Source organism: Trichoderma virens (genome assembly GCF_000170995.1).
Source record: "Trichoderma virens Gv29-8 chromosome Unknown TRIVIscaffold_81, whole genome shotgun sequence".
NCBI lineage: Eukaryota > Fungi > Ascomycota > Sordariomycetes > Hypocreales > Hypocreaceae > Trichoderma > Trichoderma virens.
The window spans coordinates 761,669-779,188 of record NW_014013668.1 but is presented as its reverse complement, the minus strand read 5'-3'; the positions used below and the strand labels follow the sequence as shown (position 1 = coordinate 779,188).

The 17,520-nt window shown below is 47.3% G+C and overlaps 6 protein-coding genes across 6 annotated transcripts; 3 read left to right on the top strand and 3 right to left on the bottom strand.

Moving 5' to 3' along the window:
* Window positions 1-553: 553 nt before the first annotated feature.
* Window positions 554-1,456, top strand: TRIVIDRAFT_48115 (uncharacterized protein; the record flags this gene model as incomplete). The annotated part of the gene is made up of 1 exon (XM_014098937.1): window positions 554-1,456. One exon carries the CDS (start codon window positions 554-556, stop codon window positions 1,454-1,456), a length of 903 nt encoding a protein of 300 aa, XP_013954412.1.
* Window positions 1,457-2,759: 1,303 nt separating this feature from the next.
* Window positions 2,760-4,316, top strand: TRIVIDRAFT_58647 (uncharacterized protein; the record flags this gene model as incomplete). The annotated part of the gene is made up of 1 exon (XM_014098936.1): window positions 2,760-4,316. One exon carries the CDS (start codon window positions 2,760-2,762, stop codon window positions 4,314-4,316), a length of 1,557 nt encoding a protein of 518 aa, XP_013954411.1.
* Window positions 4,317-4,828: 512 nt separating this feature from the next.
* TRIVIDRAFT_68782 (uncharacterized protein) lies at window positions 4,829-6,646 on the bottom strand (the record flags this gene model as incomplete). Its single annotated transcript, XM_014098935.1, has 2 exons — window positions 4,829-5,917; window positions 6,134-6,646. The coding sequence occupies 2 exons, from the start codon at window positions 6,644-6,646 to the stop codon at window positions 4,829-4,831; spliced, it is 1,602 nt and encodes a 533-aa protein (XP_013954410.1).
* Window positions 6,647-7,389: 743 nt separating this feature from the next.
* On the bottom strand, window positions 7,390-10,491 carry TRIVIDRAFT_193174 (uncharacterized protein; the record flags this gene model as incomplete). The annotated part of the gene is made up of 5 exons (XM_014098934.1): window positions 7,390-7,713; window positions 7,798-8,450; window positions 8,517-8,658; window positions 8,714-10,289; window positions 10,364-10,491. The coding sequence occupies 5 exons, from the start codon at window positions 10,489-10,491 to the stop codon at window positions 7,390-7,392; spliced, it is 2,823 nt and encodes a 940-aa protein (XP_013954409.1).
* A 2,633-nt stretch (window positions 10,492-13,124) lies between these two features.
* On the top strand, window positions 13,125-15,101 carry TRIVIDRAFT_68780 (glycoside hydrolase family 31 protein; the record flags this gene model as incomplete). Its single annotated transcript, XM_014098933.1, has 1 exon — window positions 13,125-15,101. One exon carries the CDS (start codon window positions 13,125-13,127, stop codon window positions 15,099-15,101), a length of 1,977 nt encoding a protein of 658 aa, XP_013954408.1.
* Window positions 15,102-15,674: 573 nt separating this feature from the next.
* TRIVIDRAFT_68779 (uncharacterized protein) lies at window positions 15,675-17,462 on the bottom strand (the record flags this gene model as incomplete). The annotated part of the gene is made up of 3 exons (XM_014098932.1): window positions 15,675-15,712; window positions 15,926-16,411; window positions 16,556-17,462. The coding sequence occupies 3 exons, from the start codon at window positions 17,460-17,462 to the stop codon at window positions 15,675-15,677; spliced, it is 1,431 nt and encodes a 476-aa protein (XP_013954407.1).
* Between the last annotated feature and the right edge of the window lie 58 nt (window positions 17,463-17,520).

Sequence of the window (17,520 nt, the reverse complement as noted above, 5' to 3'; positions counted from 1 at the left end):
TTTCAACAGGCCAAGAATTTGCAACTATGCGTCTTGCTCACACCGACTCGTTCGCGGTAGGACAACGGATCCGCTTTGATGATGTCGAGAGGCCGACTGAATAATACAAGCTCGTTCTTCTGCATGGGACAACTAACAGACTTAGATGAGATGCGCCGAAAAAGGGGAGAGGTGTAGGGTTAGAGGTGAGTCGTGGCCAAAACCAACTGCAAATGGGAATTTCGCGATCCGTCATGTGAGGTAACCAAATGCAATAATCGTTCACAAGGTGAGACCAGAAGGTAATGTACAAACCATGGTAGCATTTGAAGTTTTGTTTTAATTGCACCTACCTACCCTATATTAGACCGATAGTCACAAACATTCTGGTAGTGAACACTTAGCTAATCAAAACTTGTATATTTTAAAAAATTTTAAGTGTACGGAGTATGCCTCGGTAGCTTAAAAAATCATATACTCCCTTGAACTCCAAGCTACTAAACTAGCAACTTGCCCTAAATTTAACTTTGAATTATGCTTTTTTACAGCCCGTTGAAATAGAATTGGTCAAAGAATGTCTTCCCTCGAGGATCTCATCCACCGACGCCGGCCGAGCCCTTGGCTTGTCTTTCTCCAAGCACCGTGTCTTTTTATTGCGCGATGGATATACTTGTACGCTTCAAAGCGCAGTCTCCCATCTCGCCCAATCACCAATGCGCTCTCAGTCGTCTGTATTTCAGACACCCATAACAAGCAACCGCCCATCCCCGAGAGCGATATTCTCATCCACGCTGGTGACTTGACACAATCAGGATCTTTCGCTGAGCTGCAGACTACAGTATCCTGGCTACGCAGCTTGCCTCACCTACACAAAATAGTTATCGCCGGAAATCACGACACCTACCTTGACCCTAACTGGGGTGATAGATCTAAAACTTCCCACGACGAGCGCGAGGAAGTGGATTGGGGAGATATTATCTATCTCCGAGATGAACGACACACTCTCAAATGCGCCAACGGTCGACATATCACGGTCTACGGGAGCCCATGGACCCCAAAACAGGGCAACTGGGCTTTTCAGTATCCACGAGCGGTGAATATATGGAATGGTAAAGTGCCCCGAGAAATTGATATTCTGGTCACGCATGGCCCTCCCAGAGGCCATCTTGATCTTTTGAAATACGGGTGTGTGTACTTGTTGGAAATATTGTGGCAGCTGCAGCCTAAATTACATGTCTTTGGACATATACATGAAGGATATGGAAGTGAGTGGCTGCCATTCAATGGCTTGCAGAAGGCGTTTGAAAAGAGCGTTATTGATGGGGGAGGAGCAAGCAATCTATTTTGGGTGGCTTGGGAGTTTTTGAAGGTCATATTTATGCCGCGGTGGGAGGCGCAGACTATGCTGGTGAATGCGGCTATGCTTGGGGGATTGAGGGATGATTTGGAGCGGCAGCCGGCCAAGATATTGATCTGAGGTGGATGAGTTGACAGTATTCCAGAAGCATGTAACTTTCGAATGATACAAGGGGACGAGGGCCGTCTTCTGTGGGGGCCTTTACATACTGTATCAAGGCAACAGAGCGTCTCAGCTTGGTGATTATACTTTTCATTCAACAAGGCGTGGATATATCCTAAATGTAGGGCGCGCAGTTCTGGTTGATAAAATTCAAGCAGCTAGACTTGAGACTCGTGCCGTAAGTCCTCCTTGATGACACCTGATATGCACTAGAAACACTAACTGTATATGTTTCAGATAGAAAGTCTCCTCCACTGAGCGATGGTGAAATTATGGATTCGAATCTGAACCACATCACGTAAAATGCCGCGATAGTGCCCCTACACTAAAGCATTATCCGTACACTAACAGGTCACAACCGCAAGACTTCCATCCCTTATAGCGCCAAGACATACCAGGCTGTAATAGATATAGCGATCATTGCTAAGAAGCTCCCCAATTCCCACGATTCCGCAATTTGCCTCTGTCTGGTCATTTGCGATTGGATATTTACGGAGGAATACAGTCTGCGGATCAATTCGCTTGAAAGTATTCCGTATAGTCTCTCAAACACCTGGGGCAACGAGTATCGCGTAGGTTTGAATAAAGCCTGCAATCGCCTAGGCTTGATCTCACGCCCAAGCAAGATTCGTGCCCATTCCCTGGTGAGTAGTTGTGTGACGGCGCTGGTCGTGGAGTCGAGTTGACCACAGCCAGTTGTTGAATCCCCCGGTCGACTTAGTTCACGTTAGCTGAGAAGAGCGGCATTATAGTGCAGTCATAGGTTAGGTAAGTTAATTAATGTGGTCATTCGCAATCGGGGATGCACCGCGCAGCGAGTGTAACAAAGGCTTCGGGAACTGTCATTTTTCAAGTTTTGGGATCGGGGACGCACCACGGAGCGTGCGAGTGGGCTTATGGGACATGAGACTCGAAAGGACTTATAAGGCAGCGCTAGTGCACTGTATGCGATCGTGATTTAATTAAAGCTGAGAACCTCTGTTACTCGGCTGGCTCAACATCGGAAAATAATTCGGGGAATACCGCTCTTAATATTATTTCATGTTAGTCGCAACTGCTATTCAAGGTCATCTGATAGAACGTTTGTATTCCTGTAATTGGTTTATATGTGTAGCTTGAGAAATCTTCTCATAAATATAAGAATATAAGTTTCTCTAATTCATCTTGTAATTATTCTCATCGACATTCGGCAACGTTCGGTTTCGGATATTTGCTGAGTTACTAATCAAATCCGCATAAGCCTATAAAGTCAAGTTCAACAATGGCAGCTCAATATAACAAGTATGCCTGGCAACAGGTTGAACAGGGGGTTTGGCAACGTTCTGTTGATGAGATTGAACAAGCTTATGCTGTTTTGTCGAAGCTATACGAAGGCAGCGGTCGAATGTTTTTCGCCATCACCGGTCACATATCACTTTCTTTCAACTCTCTTGACTCCCTTGACGATGGCTCGGATACACGCGTTGATACGGCTCTGCGTAAGGCTTGGCTGACGCTTAGGCACGATCACCCGACAATTGCGTCGCAAGTGAAATATAATGCGGGCATGAATAGCTTTACTAAGCTGTATCGCACGATTCCTACCATAGCGGACCAGCAGGTCTGGCTCGACCAAACTTTTGTCAAAGTCTCGACGAACCAGACTGGCTCAGAATGGGCAAACAACGACCCTCCCGCTCCAGAGCTTCCAACCTTGTTTGTTATCACACCCCCCTCTTTGCCACGTGAGGGGAATCGCCCTGGACTGATCTGCCGCGACCTTGTTCTACGTTCTCCTCATGATGTTATCGACGGTGTCGGCACTCTTCTTCTCTTGGGAAATCTTGTTAATATTGGCTCGAAAGCCTACAACCAGGGATCTTTGTTTCAGCTCCCCACATTTGATGATGGCTCCGAGTTTGGCAATATGAGTCCACCCTTTCGCGTGGCGGCGAATCTACCAAAAAGCCTGACGGAACGGCAGCAACAGCGATTAGCAAACGTAGCAGCCTTGAAAGAACAACAGTTGGAGAGCAATATTCCTCTGTTACTTATTCCATGGAAGAAAGGGGAGGTTGTTCCCGGAATGCACCAGCGGATTGCCCTGACGATTTCACAAGAGAAGACTTCGAAGCTGCTGCATGCATGCTCATATATTGGTGTCACTGTAACACATCTCTTCCATGCTGCCATTCCTATCATGATGAGAGATCTTCAAACCAAGGGCCCCAAACAACAGAGGGCCAGATATGTCAGCTATATCTTGCGGAATGAGCGTGGAAACTGCACTGAGCCATACAATTCTGCAAAACATCCTGCTGCATTATATCACTCAGGATCGGGAACGAGCCTGTTGGTGGATATTAACATTCCGGCTACTGGTGATAACAACACCTTAGAGCAGCACCGGGCGGAATCTAAAGAATTCTTCCGAGTTCTCCAAGAAATGAAGAAATTCTACCATGATATCCGAGATGATGCAGAACATTTTCAACTTGCACCATACTATTGGGCAGCTGGCACACGGGAGTTGCCACCGGCGGTGAAGGGTCCTTTAGCAGTGCCACCCCCCAGTGCTCAGCCATCTGTATCAATTTCTAGCCTGGGCATCGTTGACAAGATCATACCTCCAGAGGCTGGTGCTATCTCCGTTTTCGATCCATGGGTAACAGGAGAAGAGCTTCGGAATGGTCTTGGGTTTTTCTTAGGAACATACAGAAATCAATTGTGCCTGAGCGCTGCGTACAACGCTGCATGGCATAGTAAGCAAGAGGTTGAAAAATATTTAGAAACTTGCGTGGATGTTGTGTTCAGGGGGCTTGAGTCTTATATATTCTAACACTTTTGTTGCAATACAAATAGTATACAATTAAGTACCAAAGAGGCAATGTAGTAACCATTAGACAAATGGTGCTTTATAATATATTTTAGGATTCATGACTTTACATTATGAAAATAATTTCAATTACGGTTTGTTCGATAAGTCAAGTTATTTTAGAGCCAAGCTGGTAAAAGATTAGGCCAGTGCGATATCGTTGAACCAGCCTGGACCTAAGCCTTTGGCCCTGAATTGTGGAAGCTAAAAACGGCACTCTTATTTAAGGAAGCTGAAAATGCATCAAAAATACCACCTGTTGGAACCTGTTAGCAGTAAATAATAGTCAATGAATTGATTATCCCTAGATAGGGTTGTCATTTGACATGTTATTGGAAATTAATTAAAAACTGAGCTTCGAACTAGTGATATTGTAACCAAGATAGAGTAAAAATTGCCTAAAAAATATCTTCCTCATCGTTTGTGATTTACTGCTAAAATAAGACGGAAAGATCATGAGTCATTCATGCGAATATCTATGCATTCTTTGCCACCTTTTCTTCTCCTTCTATATAAGCGTCGACTTTGTAACTCGCAAATTCCCTGGCCTTGATGCCTCGCGCGAAGAGAATATCTAGTTCTTCGAACGTTTTGTCTTTTGTTTCAGGGAGCCTGAACCAGGTCCACACGAAAAAGATGAAGGCCCAGAAGGCCCAGAAAAACCCGGTTTTCCCGCGCCAGTTTCCGGCAGTCGGATTCAGCATATAAGGATTGACCACATTGCAGATAATCTGAGCGATATAATAAGTGATTCGGCTAAGGCAGACGCTTTTATTTCGGAGACGAGTTGAGGATACTTCGCCGATAATAGCGTAACATATGGGGCCGACGGTCAGGTAATAAACGAACTGCCATAGCAGGACCATACTCGCTTGGGCGTAGTTGCCCCCGACCGAGTCAGCAGCCCCAGCACTGATGAATCCGACAATTAGCAAAATCGCGGTCAGTATACCCAAGCCCCAGAGGTACATGGTACGTCTTCCCAGATGATGCATTAGAAACCAAGAGATGATGGTTCCCACAGATGCGAGCCCCAGCCCGCCGACCGACATCTGGAACGAAATTGATGTCGGCAACCCAGCTTGGACAAAGAAATAGGTCGGAGTCCCCCCCATGGCTGATCCACAAAATGGCTGAGCAGCAAAGGCCATGCAAGCAATCTCAGTTCGATAACGATCGATGCCGCAGAAGCAATCCAAATACGAAGTTCCCTTGTCAATTGACTGTTCCAACTCATTGGTATGGACCATCATAGCCAAGACCTGCTTAGCCATACCTCTATCAGCACCGAGGCGAATGATACTCCTCTCTGCATCGCTGAATAAACCTTGACGGACATAGAACCACGGTGATTCCGGGGCAAACCAGAGAATGAAGAACAAGGGGATGGGCCAGGTCCATTGAATCGCAAAGGGGATTCTATAAGACCATTCTGTCGCATTCTTCTCGAACCCAGCCTGGATCCCAGCGGAAATTAGCTGACCAACAGCCCAGCAGAGGTTAACGTAGACGGTCAAGTATCCACGGAGAGCCATTGGGCAGACTTCTGAAGCGTATGCAGGGGCCTGTTTGATTAGATTTGTCAATAAATCAACGCTGTAGTAATGCATCGTGGCGCACAGAGGCTATCAACTAGTAGAGATTGAGTCCTCTCTCCTCCAATCAACAAATTTATCAAACTCAGGAGAGCGAAATGATGAGAGGGAGAAGTTGGAGCATAGCAGGACTTTTAACATTTGAAAACGCGCCTGGAGCTTGAATTAAAAACGTCTGGAACGTACCATGGTTGCAAAAACTCCCCAAGGGATACCACAAAGTAGCTCTCCAACCAACAAAACACCAAGATTGGGAGCGAAGAAGGGGATGAACACAAAACCGACAACGAGCAGGAGAGACGCCAAGAGGACTTTTCGATAACCGAATTTGTGCGTAAAGTATCCGTTAGCAAAAGCACCAACAATGGTACCAATGCTAACAGCATTACTGAGGCCGTTCTGCCACGACGCGGAGATCTGATATGTATTAGACCTAGGGTCAAACTCGCCGTATCGTTTCTGGAAGGATGGTTGTGCAAAAAAAGAAGAGATGAGGACTATATCGTAGCCTTCCATAATGATCGAAGTCGACAACAGAACCGACCACATGACAGCCTTTGGATAGTTGCGAAGAGCTTGTATGAAACCCAGGCTATGCTCAACCTGAGCTGCTTGCCTCGCGAGCACAACGTCATTACCACCATTGGAGCTATTGTGCTCTAGGATGGCATCATCAACCTTTTCATCGACGTTTGCCATAGCTACTGCTACGCGGAAGCTTAAGAAATGGGGCAGAGTAGAGATAGACGAGGATGATGGGAACGGGTTGGGAATGTTACGGCTCACGGCTCCAATTATAAGTATTGCAGGGGAATGAGAGTGTCCATTCACGCACTGTTGGCTAACAGTGCGTATGGGTTCATATAACTGTGTTATTGTTCTGTCGAGTCTCCCCTCACTCTATGAAGGTTAAGGTTATTGGGAATAGGGGAAACGTGAGGGGGGGTGGCTAAAACTAACGGGAAATGTGGGTGGAGAGACATGTGGTGTGATGGATTAATCACTTCGAATGGGAAGTCGTAGTCGTGACGTCCCCATGGTATTGAGCGTTAATTTGAAGACCGGCGAGAGTTATGGTATTCCCATTCGATCACTCTCCTTCTATAGTTCAAGGAGAGATTCGTTTAGAGAGTGGCCAGGCCCGGTGGCATCGCGGTGGGGAAAGGCTAAGATCTGGGGACGGGAAACCAAATCGCGATGGGGGTGGGTCTGGGGAATGGTACATATTCGTACATCTCAAGACGCACTGTTTCGCATATTCACAGCATATGGGTGGTCAGGGGCGTCGGGACGTGTTGGTTGGTCTTCAGAGGGGGAGGGTTGTTACTAATTCTGTTGCATCTTAATGAGAACTCTGAGGTTGGTTTCATTACTTTGGCAATAAAAGAGTTCACATTTTGGAGGTACGTTATGGCCATGAGTTATATATGAGTCGGGGATGATCATGCCTGCTTCTGCTCCATTGCCTGAGCCAAGGCAACGAGAACCTCCATGTATGACTGTTCCGCCCCCCATGTAGTCGTTTCAGGTATGTCTTTTTCACCTGCGCCACTCATGGATACAGAAGCGGCACCTGCTGTGCGATTTGCGAGGAGCCGGATGCCTTCTTGGAGGATTCTGCCTGGAGCAGAGACTTGTGTAATGACTCCAACTCTTGTCATATGCGCGGACATCTTATTACCAAAACGGAGGTACATTTGAACCATCTCATCGTCACATGGTCGATCAATAAAAAAGAAAGAGACTTCCGAACACAATTCCTCATCCTGCGTGGGAATCGTTGGTTGGTGGCACACAGTGCTTACAGCGCGGGTTTCAGGCGATCGGGACCCCTCTCTAGAAGGCGTAACTTGGAGTTCTTCCTGCTGTCTTGCAAACTGCACCGAGGTACTGTACGCCCAGATGATGAGCGTGGCCATGTATATGGTGAAAGGCTCCAGAAAGCTCCTTCTAGAGTACCGTCGTATATGCCAAAAAAGCGCGCCAGCGTGAATGATTGCGAGCCGGGCTTTGAACGAATCATTGATAGCCCATTTCAGCACACAGTTGCTTGCGTCTGCATATCTCTCGTTGACAGCGAAGTTCATAGTGTTTGTGTTCCTAAGATTGGTTGCCAATGTTTGGATTTGCCTTAGAGGGGTAAGTAAAATGAGGCGAGATAAATGTAAATACATGACGGTATGGTGTTCTAATCCACCAGTACTGGCTGCCTTCGCATTAGCCCGCCAGTGCAGTATGTCTAGACAATCACAAGCACTATTGCGCCACTTCGATAGTGTTGGATTTGATGGCGGCCAGGTTTCTGTCAAAGCGCTTGGTTGGGCTTCTCGAGCCTGGATTGCAGCACTGGGAATCCAGTTTGCCAGTTGCGTCCGGTTCTGATTGATAACTTCCTTAGTCCTTCGCCAAATGCCATGTATAATTAAAATGGTGCTGAATTCGCTCAGGTTCTCCGGGAGCTTCTTCTCGATATATAACATCTCAATCGTGCCTAGCAGCGTTACTATAAGTGGGCATTGTCAGCTTACCAATCTTATACAAAGTCCAAGCACTCTCGCAGGTATTATACCAGATGATTTCTGCTCTGCAACAACTTTCTCTTCCGATGGATATTCCCAAATGCCATCCTCGCAGGGCAGGGGGACATTTGCATCCACAAGTTGCATCAACGGAGCGGTGTTGAACTCGTACGAGATCATAGCGTCAAGTAACTAGAGGCAAGTCAGATAAGGGAGGTGGCTAGACTTCTTGCTTTATAGGCCGTACCCATATCATCAAACCAGTTCTGATACGAGACTGGTTCATAGGCCAGTCCTGGACGACTTTGTTATAATCATGATTGCGAAGACTGTCCTGAAAATCCCTATCCAGCAGATTTAAGTCGGTGCATGCTCCAACAAGGTAGTGTCGTTCGAGTAGCGCCTGCCTTGTCACGTCTAGTCTACCTCTATGTAGCGAACAGATCAAGGAGAGGATAGCCGCCTGCAATGTTGGCAGTTTAAATGCGCTATTTCCCGACCCCCATAATGGTGATGGTGAAGGGTTTCCGGTTTCCATTTGTTGGTAAGAGTACATTCGGCTGCTAGATATGCTGTCCAGAATAGCGATAAACTCCGGGCTAAGTAGTCTCTCCTCATGAGTGGTGGCGTATTTGGACCCAATTACGGCAACAGTAAGGAGAAGCATCCAGTGCTCATTTGACTCTTCCGAGAATGTCCTCTTCCGAATGAAAGGGAATATAGGGTGGAAAATAGCGAAATATGACTGGACGCATGCATCAATGCACTGCATAGATGGGAGGGAATTGGCATCGATAACCTCATTTTTCTTGCCCAATTTGAGGTGAATTTCTCGTATCATGTTGTTATAACCGCCCACACCTACCAAAGCACCACTCCATACACCACATGTTCCACCGTCGGTGTAATCAGTTACATTGCTTCCAGGTGTAGATGCGTCGTTGGCAAATATCATCCGTTGGCTCCTCCATTGTCCGGTAGCTTGGCCGCGAAACGGCGCTCGAGAGCCATCCCCATCTACGTAGTAGCTCCCAGTCACAGATTTGGTTCCCTCCGACTCGAGTTTACTGGGAGCAAAAGTCAAGTGACTGGCGCTGTTGATGCTGGTTTCATTTCGTCCAAAGCTGCGTGCTTGTCCGTTACTTGGCACGCACTCCTGATTAGGATCGGGCAAAGGATCCGAGGCAGCGAAGAAAAAGGGCATATATTGATCGCTGCTATCATTCTCAGTGCAAGGCGGCGCAGCAATGAGCCCGTTCCACCCAAATGAGGTAGACTTCTCAGGAGACATCCAATTTATCGAGAGCACGTCCATGGCCTGCTCATTCAACCCCGAGATAGAGCTGAATTCGTAGAGATGGTGGGTGCCAGAGTCCAATGACCCAACGGCCTGCGAAGCCTCAAATATGGCTGGTTGCTGGGTCCAAGCATCGCTTCTGGATGCTAAGTGATTGGAATTTGCCCCCTCGTGCACGCATTCGTTCAGACCGGTGCTGTTGACGTCTATGGATACCTCAGGTCCGGCGGTAAGCGGCGAGGGCCTGTCCCCAGCCCGCCTTACAAATGTTTGATGAATTGCTTCCATGCTCATATCTTGTGGCTCGCTGCCAATGCCCGCCCTCAAGCCGGCAACCGCTGGTGCCTTAGTTTTCCGCGCTGTAGGAAAAGTGCAAGTCAAGTGGCGTTCAACGCACCGCCTGCACGGATCACTCCGGGAGCAGCGGGCTCGGCTTGTTGCACATTGCCTACATGCTCTGGAACGCGCAGCGGTGGTTTCTTCGCTCTCCTGCCCGTGCGACGTGCGATGACGACTCAGTACATCCCTATTACAGCGTCACAAATGCTATCTCGTATGTGCAGACGGTAGAACAGAGGGGCTGAAGCGCGAGCCACTTACTGGCGAGAAAATCCTTTCCCGCAAATCAGGCACTTGAATGGCTTCTCACGAGTGTGACTCTTAGTATGGCGGTCAAGATGCTCCTGCCTGCTAAAAGTTGCATCACAAATGCCACATTTCTTACCCATGCCTACATTCCGTTTTGATCCAACCTGGCTGGCGGCCACCATGTCTGACATTCAGTCCTTATGTTATACAGAGTTAAATAGCGATCTCGTTTGGGTGCTGTAATAACGATAACAGAGTAATCCTGGTAACCTGCGTGAGGCAGCACGGCAACAGGATTGGAGAAAAACTTGGGGCTGGAATTAATACCAAATATTGATAGCAGAATTTTCGGGGAAAGCTGACGTACCTGCGGAGTAGATGGAGCTCCATTAAGTTACCTATGTACCTCCCTATTATGGACCATGTCGCACTAACTCGCTCAGTGGGCAGCCCTCGCATAACTGATGTTGTTTCCTGTGCCCACTCCTTTCGGGATTCCTGCCTTTCCCCCCATTTTCACGATACCCCAGCAGACAATTCCCCCCCACTGACCTTGGTCGCTTTTCAGCGTTAAGTATGCTGATATAGTTGCACGCGACGCCCAGTGTAACTGAGCAGAGCAAAATGCTCTCTCCTAGGCGAAACTGGGATAACTCAGATCGGTCTGTATAACCGGGTAGGGGTGTATGTTGTCTGATGCACCCGACGATCTAGTATTCTGCACAGAAGTGTCACGTTGGTGATAGGGCCGTCAATCGTAGCTAGTTTTGATCATATTAGATGACCTTGCAGAGAAAGATTAGGTAGGAATCGTTGTATCATCTATGATTGCGAGGGAGGAAAATTAGGTGCTTATATAGTATGAGGATCGGTTTGTGGATGAAAGCAAGGCGAAAAAACATGTACCCAGTATTATGCTTATATCGCACCACATTGATTCACCGGAAGTTTAGAGCAAGAGTTAAGTTTTAAGTCTATGTGGCCTTTACCCCCCAGACTTATGCCAGTTCAACTGTCTATTAGTTTGGCTAGAACGTGATAGACATTGTTGGTACCAATGAGACATGGTTGATACGCTTCTAGAACTCAGGCTGGATTGGGCGTGTTGGCCAGCTTGGGTTTGGACATGTCGCCTGTGTTCTCTCGATAACCTCTGTTTAATTGCGGCTTGTTTCCGTCGCTTGATATCTGTACACATACGCCCTGACTACGGCGCGATTCCCATGGGTTTGCGCGTAATTTTAACGGTACCACGCCACACAAATTGACTGTGGAGTTGCGGGACGGTTCGGCTCTACCCCCAAGTGGCGGCAAAGCGAATCAGGACTCAAAAAATAACATATTTCATCGCAACGCTCATCTTAGTGCTCGGCTGCGGAGAAGTCACCTAGCTCTCGACGAAACACCCGGATTTGCAAAATCTTGGTCCATTCTCATAGAACCGTTGGCTTGTTTCCCCAAAGCCTCAGGATGTCTAGCGCGGCTATTGCTGTAATCTATTAATTGATATTCTGATCGGATGCTATGTAGGAGTCGGGTGATATTCCGGTGGGGTAACTGATGACCTGGGGATCCATGGGTGAAATTTAAGCTTAGTGAGGCTGGCTGTCAGGGTGGCAGCTCGTGGAGGGAATAACAGAGGACAGCATGATTAGGTTATATCTGATCTTAATGAACGTCCCGAGCACGGGTGGTGGTAGACTTTTCCTCTGAAGATGGCTTCATGCAACTTCGAGCTTCATCTATATAGATGAATATTCGCCCGTAAACTTCCCCCCTATGCTGTTCCTCCTCCTCCTTTCTTTTCCTTTGAATTATTATCTACCACCGGGAAACAGCCCAGCCGGCTCATTGAAATGTGGAGCCATGTTCTTTTTCCGGAGCACTATTACATCACTGTTAAGCTTCGGGAAAAAAGGCAGCTTGGATATTCCATAACCACTCAAGTGAGAAGAAACCTACAGTACAGTGAAGTGCCTTCCATGATGCCGCCCTAAACTGTGTATTCCGCCCCCCCTCTTCTCCCAGATGTGGAAGCGCTCAGAATATAGGTAAATATGGTTGTGTCATGTGTAATTCCACCACGATAGCTACTGAACTGTGTGACGAATTACGCCAAATCTATCGAGTGCCAGAGTCCATATTACTTTGATCAACGGTGTCTTTACTGTAATAGATCAGTCAGGAATTAAGCCGGCCCCAGCGGAGGCGGTGGTTCCGCCAAGACTCCGGTGGGGGTGGGGTTGGAGAGTTTTCGAGGAGGGGCAGTTTCTGGTCTGCATAAGATAATGATCAAACTTCCCTTATCTAGGTAGATATCAATAGTACCCCAAGGAAATTGCCCATACCATGTTAGACTAAAAAAATTACTCCGGTGATGGTGGTCAGGGACATAGATACAGCCACCATCAAAGCTATGCTCTGGTATTTATCCCAAATGTATTGCTAGGTTCAGCTTAAATATCTAACCTAGTATGGGGAAGTCGTTCAGGTTCCCCTTTTTGTACCTCCCACCCAGTGCCATTGCTATTAGTTTCCCTGCACAAGCTGCGGAATTTTCTCCGATATAGATTCTCGATACTCAGGACACCAGAGATTGAGAAGAGAAGTAGAAGAAGAAGAAGAAGTAGAAGAAGAAGAAGAAGAAGAAGAAGAAGAAGAATAAGAAGAATAAGAAGAAGAAGAAGAAGAAGAAGAAGAAGAAGAAGAAGAAAAAGAAGAAAAAGAAGAAGAAGAAGAAAAAGAAAAAGAAGGAATCAATCACTAGTTCACGATGCTATTCTCCCAGGAAAATCGCCTGGTGTTTACTTACGATGCCGAAACGCTTTGGATCGAGCCGTGGGGCGAAAATTCGCTTAGAATTCGTGCAACAATGCTGCCTTCCATGTCGGGGCAGAACTGGGCGCTCCAGTCTCCTTGTTCGTCAGTCTCCAGCATTGAGATTACAGAAAATATGGGCACCATTATCAATGGCAAGATCAAGGCTGTTGTGACCAAGTCGGGGAAGGTCATGGTATGGAATTCTAAGGGAGAGCTAATGCTCGAGGAGTATACCCGGAACCGCAAGGACGTGTTCGATCCCAAGTGCAGTGCCATTGAGATTGCGGCTCGTGAGTTCAAAAGTATCCTTGGCACGGATAACTACCACCTCACGATGCGATTTGAGAGCGTCGCCGCCAGCGAAAAGATCTATGGCATGGGCCAGTATCAGCAGCCCTTTTTTGACTTGAAGGGTCACGACCTTGAACTTGCTCACCGCAACTCCCAAGCAACGGTGCCATTCGCGCTCTCATCCCTCGGATACGGCATCCTCTGGAACAACCCCTCTGTAGGACGTGCTGTTCTCGGTCGTAACATTATGACATTCGAGGCATATTCCACCACGACGCTGGATTATTGGGTGGTGACCGGCGACAGCCCAGCAGAGATCGTGGAAGCCTACGCGAATGCGACCGGCAAGGTTCCTATGATGCCGGAATATGGGCTTGGATTTTGGCAATGTAAGCTGCGATATCAGACTCAAGAAGAGCTTCTTACAATTGCCCGAGAATACAAGCGAAGGGACCTGCCTTTGGATCTCATTGTGATTGACTTCTTTCACTGGCCAATGCAGGGCGAGTGGAAATTTGATCCCACATACTGGCCTGATCCTGACGAAATGATTCGGGAACTTGACGAGATGAAAGTTGAGCTGATGGTTTCAATCTGGCCGACCGTTGACAAACGCTCTGAGAATTACAAGGAAATGGTTGAATGTGGCTATCTCATCCGTGTGGACCGTGGTGTCCGCATCGGCCTGGATTTCGAGGGCGAAACGGTCCACTTTGATGCGACCAACCCGAGGGCAAGAGAGTACATTTGGGATAAAGTGAAGAAGAATTATTTCAACAAAGGGATCAAGGTGTTCTGGCTGGATGAGGCAGAGCCCGAATATGCAGCGTATGACTTTGACAACTTCCGATACCATCTCGGCTCTAACCTTAGCGTTGGTAACATCTACCCTGTTGCATACTCGCGAGCCTTTTATGACGGTCTCAAGAAAGAAGGACATGAACAGATTGTAAACCTGGTTCGCTGTGCGTGGGCCGGCAGTCAGAAATATGGCGCCCTAGTTTGGAGCGGCGATATCGCCTCATCATGGTCTAGCTTCAGCAATCAGCTCTCAGCAGGACTCCACATGGGTATCGCAGGAATCCCATGGTGGACCACAGATATTGGTGGGTTCCACGGAGGTGATCCCAATGACCCAGCCTTCCGAGAATTGTTTGTTCGCTGGTTTCAGTGGGGAGCCTTCTGCCCCGTCTTCAGACTTCATGGCGATCGCGAACCGCGCCAGCCTCAAGTTGGTACAACTGGCGGCGCTACATGTCGAAGCGGCGCAAATAACGAGGTGTGGTCGTATGGTCCGGATGTGTACAGTATCTGCAAAAAGTACATGGCTCTCCGTGAAAGTATGAGGCCGTACACTAGGAAGCTCATGGAGGCGGCCCATGAAAAGGGCAGTCCTGTTATGAGAACTCTATTTTACGAGTTCCCGGAGGATATCAAATGCTGGGAAGTTGGAAAGCAGTATATGTACGGTGATAAATACCTATGCTGTCCAGTTTTGAAGCCAGGGGTAGCAGATATGGAGGTATACTTGCCAAGGGGGGCGAAGTGGAAGGATGCTTATGGCGCGACATTGCCAGGGGGCCAAACACTCCGAGTCCAGTGCCCATTAGACTACATGCCGGTGTTTGAAAGGGTTTAATGTTCTACTCTATCCAGGGTCATTATTATCCTTTCTTGCATATAGAAAGACATTTCTGTTCTGTCCACAGTAAGCGGATACCACTCCAGCAAGCGGACCAAACATGTGAATATAATAATAATGAAGGTCAGTAGCTATACGTTTTGTGCGTCTGCACATAGTAGGGCCTAGATCTCCAAGGTTTAATTTGATCAGTTGCTGCCAATTTAATTGAAGTATATCTAAGGATTGATTCTGGATTTTGAACTAAAGACTAAGTCATAGCACTTTTATGGAATCTATTGCCTTGATTAAAAGAGTTAGCCTTTGTATAGTGACAAAGATAATCTACATTAGAAGGCATTATTGTTTGGGGCCGGCGGTGGTGGGATGTATTATATTGAGCGTAGATGGGATTCTAGTTGCCGATTTCTGTCGGGGGGCGTTTCCACTAACTTATAGCAGTGGCCATGTATGGGAAAATATGTAGAATGCAAACTTGGAAGACAGGATTCTGACAGACTAGAGAAAATCGGACTTTAGGTGATAGTGAAATGCATTGTGCGTCACACTTCATGTCTGTGGTACAAATGCTTAAGCTGCAATAGCTTCGTAAGATACGCAGACAAGAACTATTACAAAGATTTCTCATATCAATAGCCGGCTTAAAAAAAGGCAATAGATGTGAAATGCTAATTCTGATTTGCTTAGAACTCTCAACAACATATATATATATCTTCTTTTCTCTATTGCCATCCCTTCATATTATCGTTGAAAACTCGGTTAGGAAAAGCTATGACTTCTTAATAATTTCCGGATTGATTGTAAGATAGACATCAAATTACCCAGTCCCATGATTGAGTCATCATCTGTAACTTCATAACCTTCATGGATTAACATGTTATGTAAAAGCGATGTTGTCGATGCTCTCCCAAACACGCCTTTACCGTCGCTGAGGTGTCTGATCTCACCATTTCCCTGAGTCTCATCTACTAGAGAGGCCGCCCATGCGTCATCTACTCGTTCTAACATATGCGTCATAACTTCCATTTGAACCCGTATTTTCAAAGCATCTTCATGCCGTAGCACCGGGCGCTCTGGCTCCGGAACAGCCAGTACTCCTGGCGCTGTAGAATGAGGCACGAGCCATCCCTTATTGCGCTGCTGTTGCTGATACTGTTGCTGCTTTTGGATATTTGAGTCGTGTAGAGTAGGCTCAAGGGCACTCAAGGCATCGTGGATATGAGTGAAGATGGCGTGATATACGGAGAGCAACCCGACGTAACAGGTGAGGACAGAGATTATAACAGGAAGCTTGACAACATATGAGCCTGTAGCAGAAGACATACGGTCTATCACCCAACCATTATTGACACTGTTGCGATAGTTATTAGGCGACAACGTTGTCGATGGGTGTGTAGAGTTCTTAGGATGCCTGAGAGAGGGGGGCTGGCCTTTGGAAGTGGTTAGTGTACTATTTTGGCAAGCCTGAGGCAAATGGACAGCTCCAGCGGTGCTCAACAGTTCGATTAATCTCTCTGAAGCAAAGAGAACACGGTGCACGAGATTCCCATCCGGTCCTGGTCTGTCGCGACTGGAGAAACTGGTACCCTCAAATGAGAATAGTGCTTCTGCTAGTTCGACATCCGTGATGCACTGAAGATCACTGAAAAGTAACGAGTTCAGTTCCAATAACTTGAGCCTAAAACTGTCTCGGGGGTTTATTGGGTCTTGCTGCAACACCATCTTTGAGTCGTCAGAGTTCACGGTGGTGTGCGAACTGACGCTCGACCCATTAAGCCGCGGAGTAGAACCAAAGTATGCCGAATCTACAAATGATTCAGATAGCATCCTGGAGCTGTGTTTTGGATCATCGTTGTAATTTTCCCAAGTATGACTTGAAAGGGACGGCGATGTCGATAGGGCAGCCGATACTGCTGAATGCTCATTGGTCTGGCCAAAGTCGCTAGTGTCAAAATCGAAGTTGCCAAGATCGAGGAGGGCATTTGCGTCATCGCCGCTGAAGAGCGGACTATCTAGCATGGAGTCTTCATGATTCGGGATATTTGGAGTTGCCGCGCCAGTAGAAGTGTTGGGGATGGCGGGCGGGCGTGCTGGAGATATGTTCTCAGCTGACTTCTTAGAAGCGGCAGTAGCATTTGTTAACGAATCGCCGCCGCTTGGAATGTATGTGCCATTGGTAGTCTGGCAGGCTACCTGAGCCTTCTGGCAACGCTTGCATGTGCCCAGGGGAATAGCTATGCTCCCGTTGACCATAATTGGGCTTCGTTCGCACCTCAATTTGTGTCTGTGGCACCGGTTACAAGCAAGGCGTCGCGATCGAGCGGCGCTGATGAAGTTATCCGTTGCTGATGTTGACATGATGCGTAATAATGTAGGAGAGGTATGAGCCAAGCACCTTGGACATCAGATGGAAGTT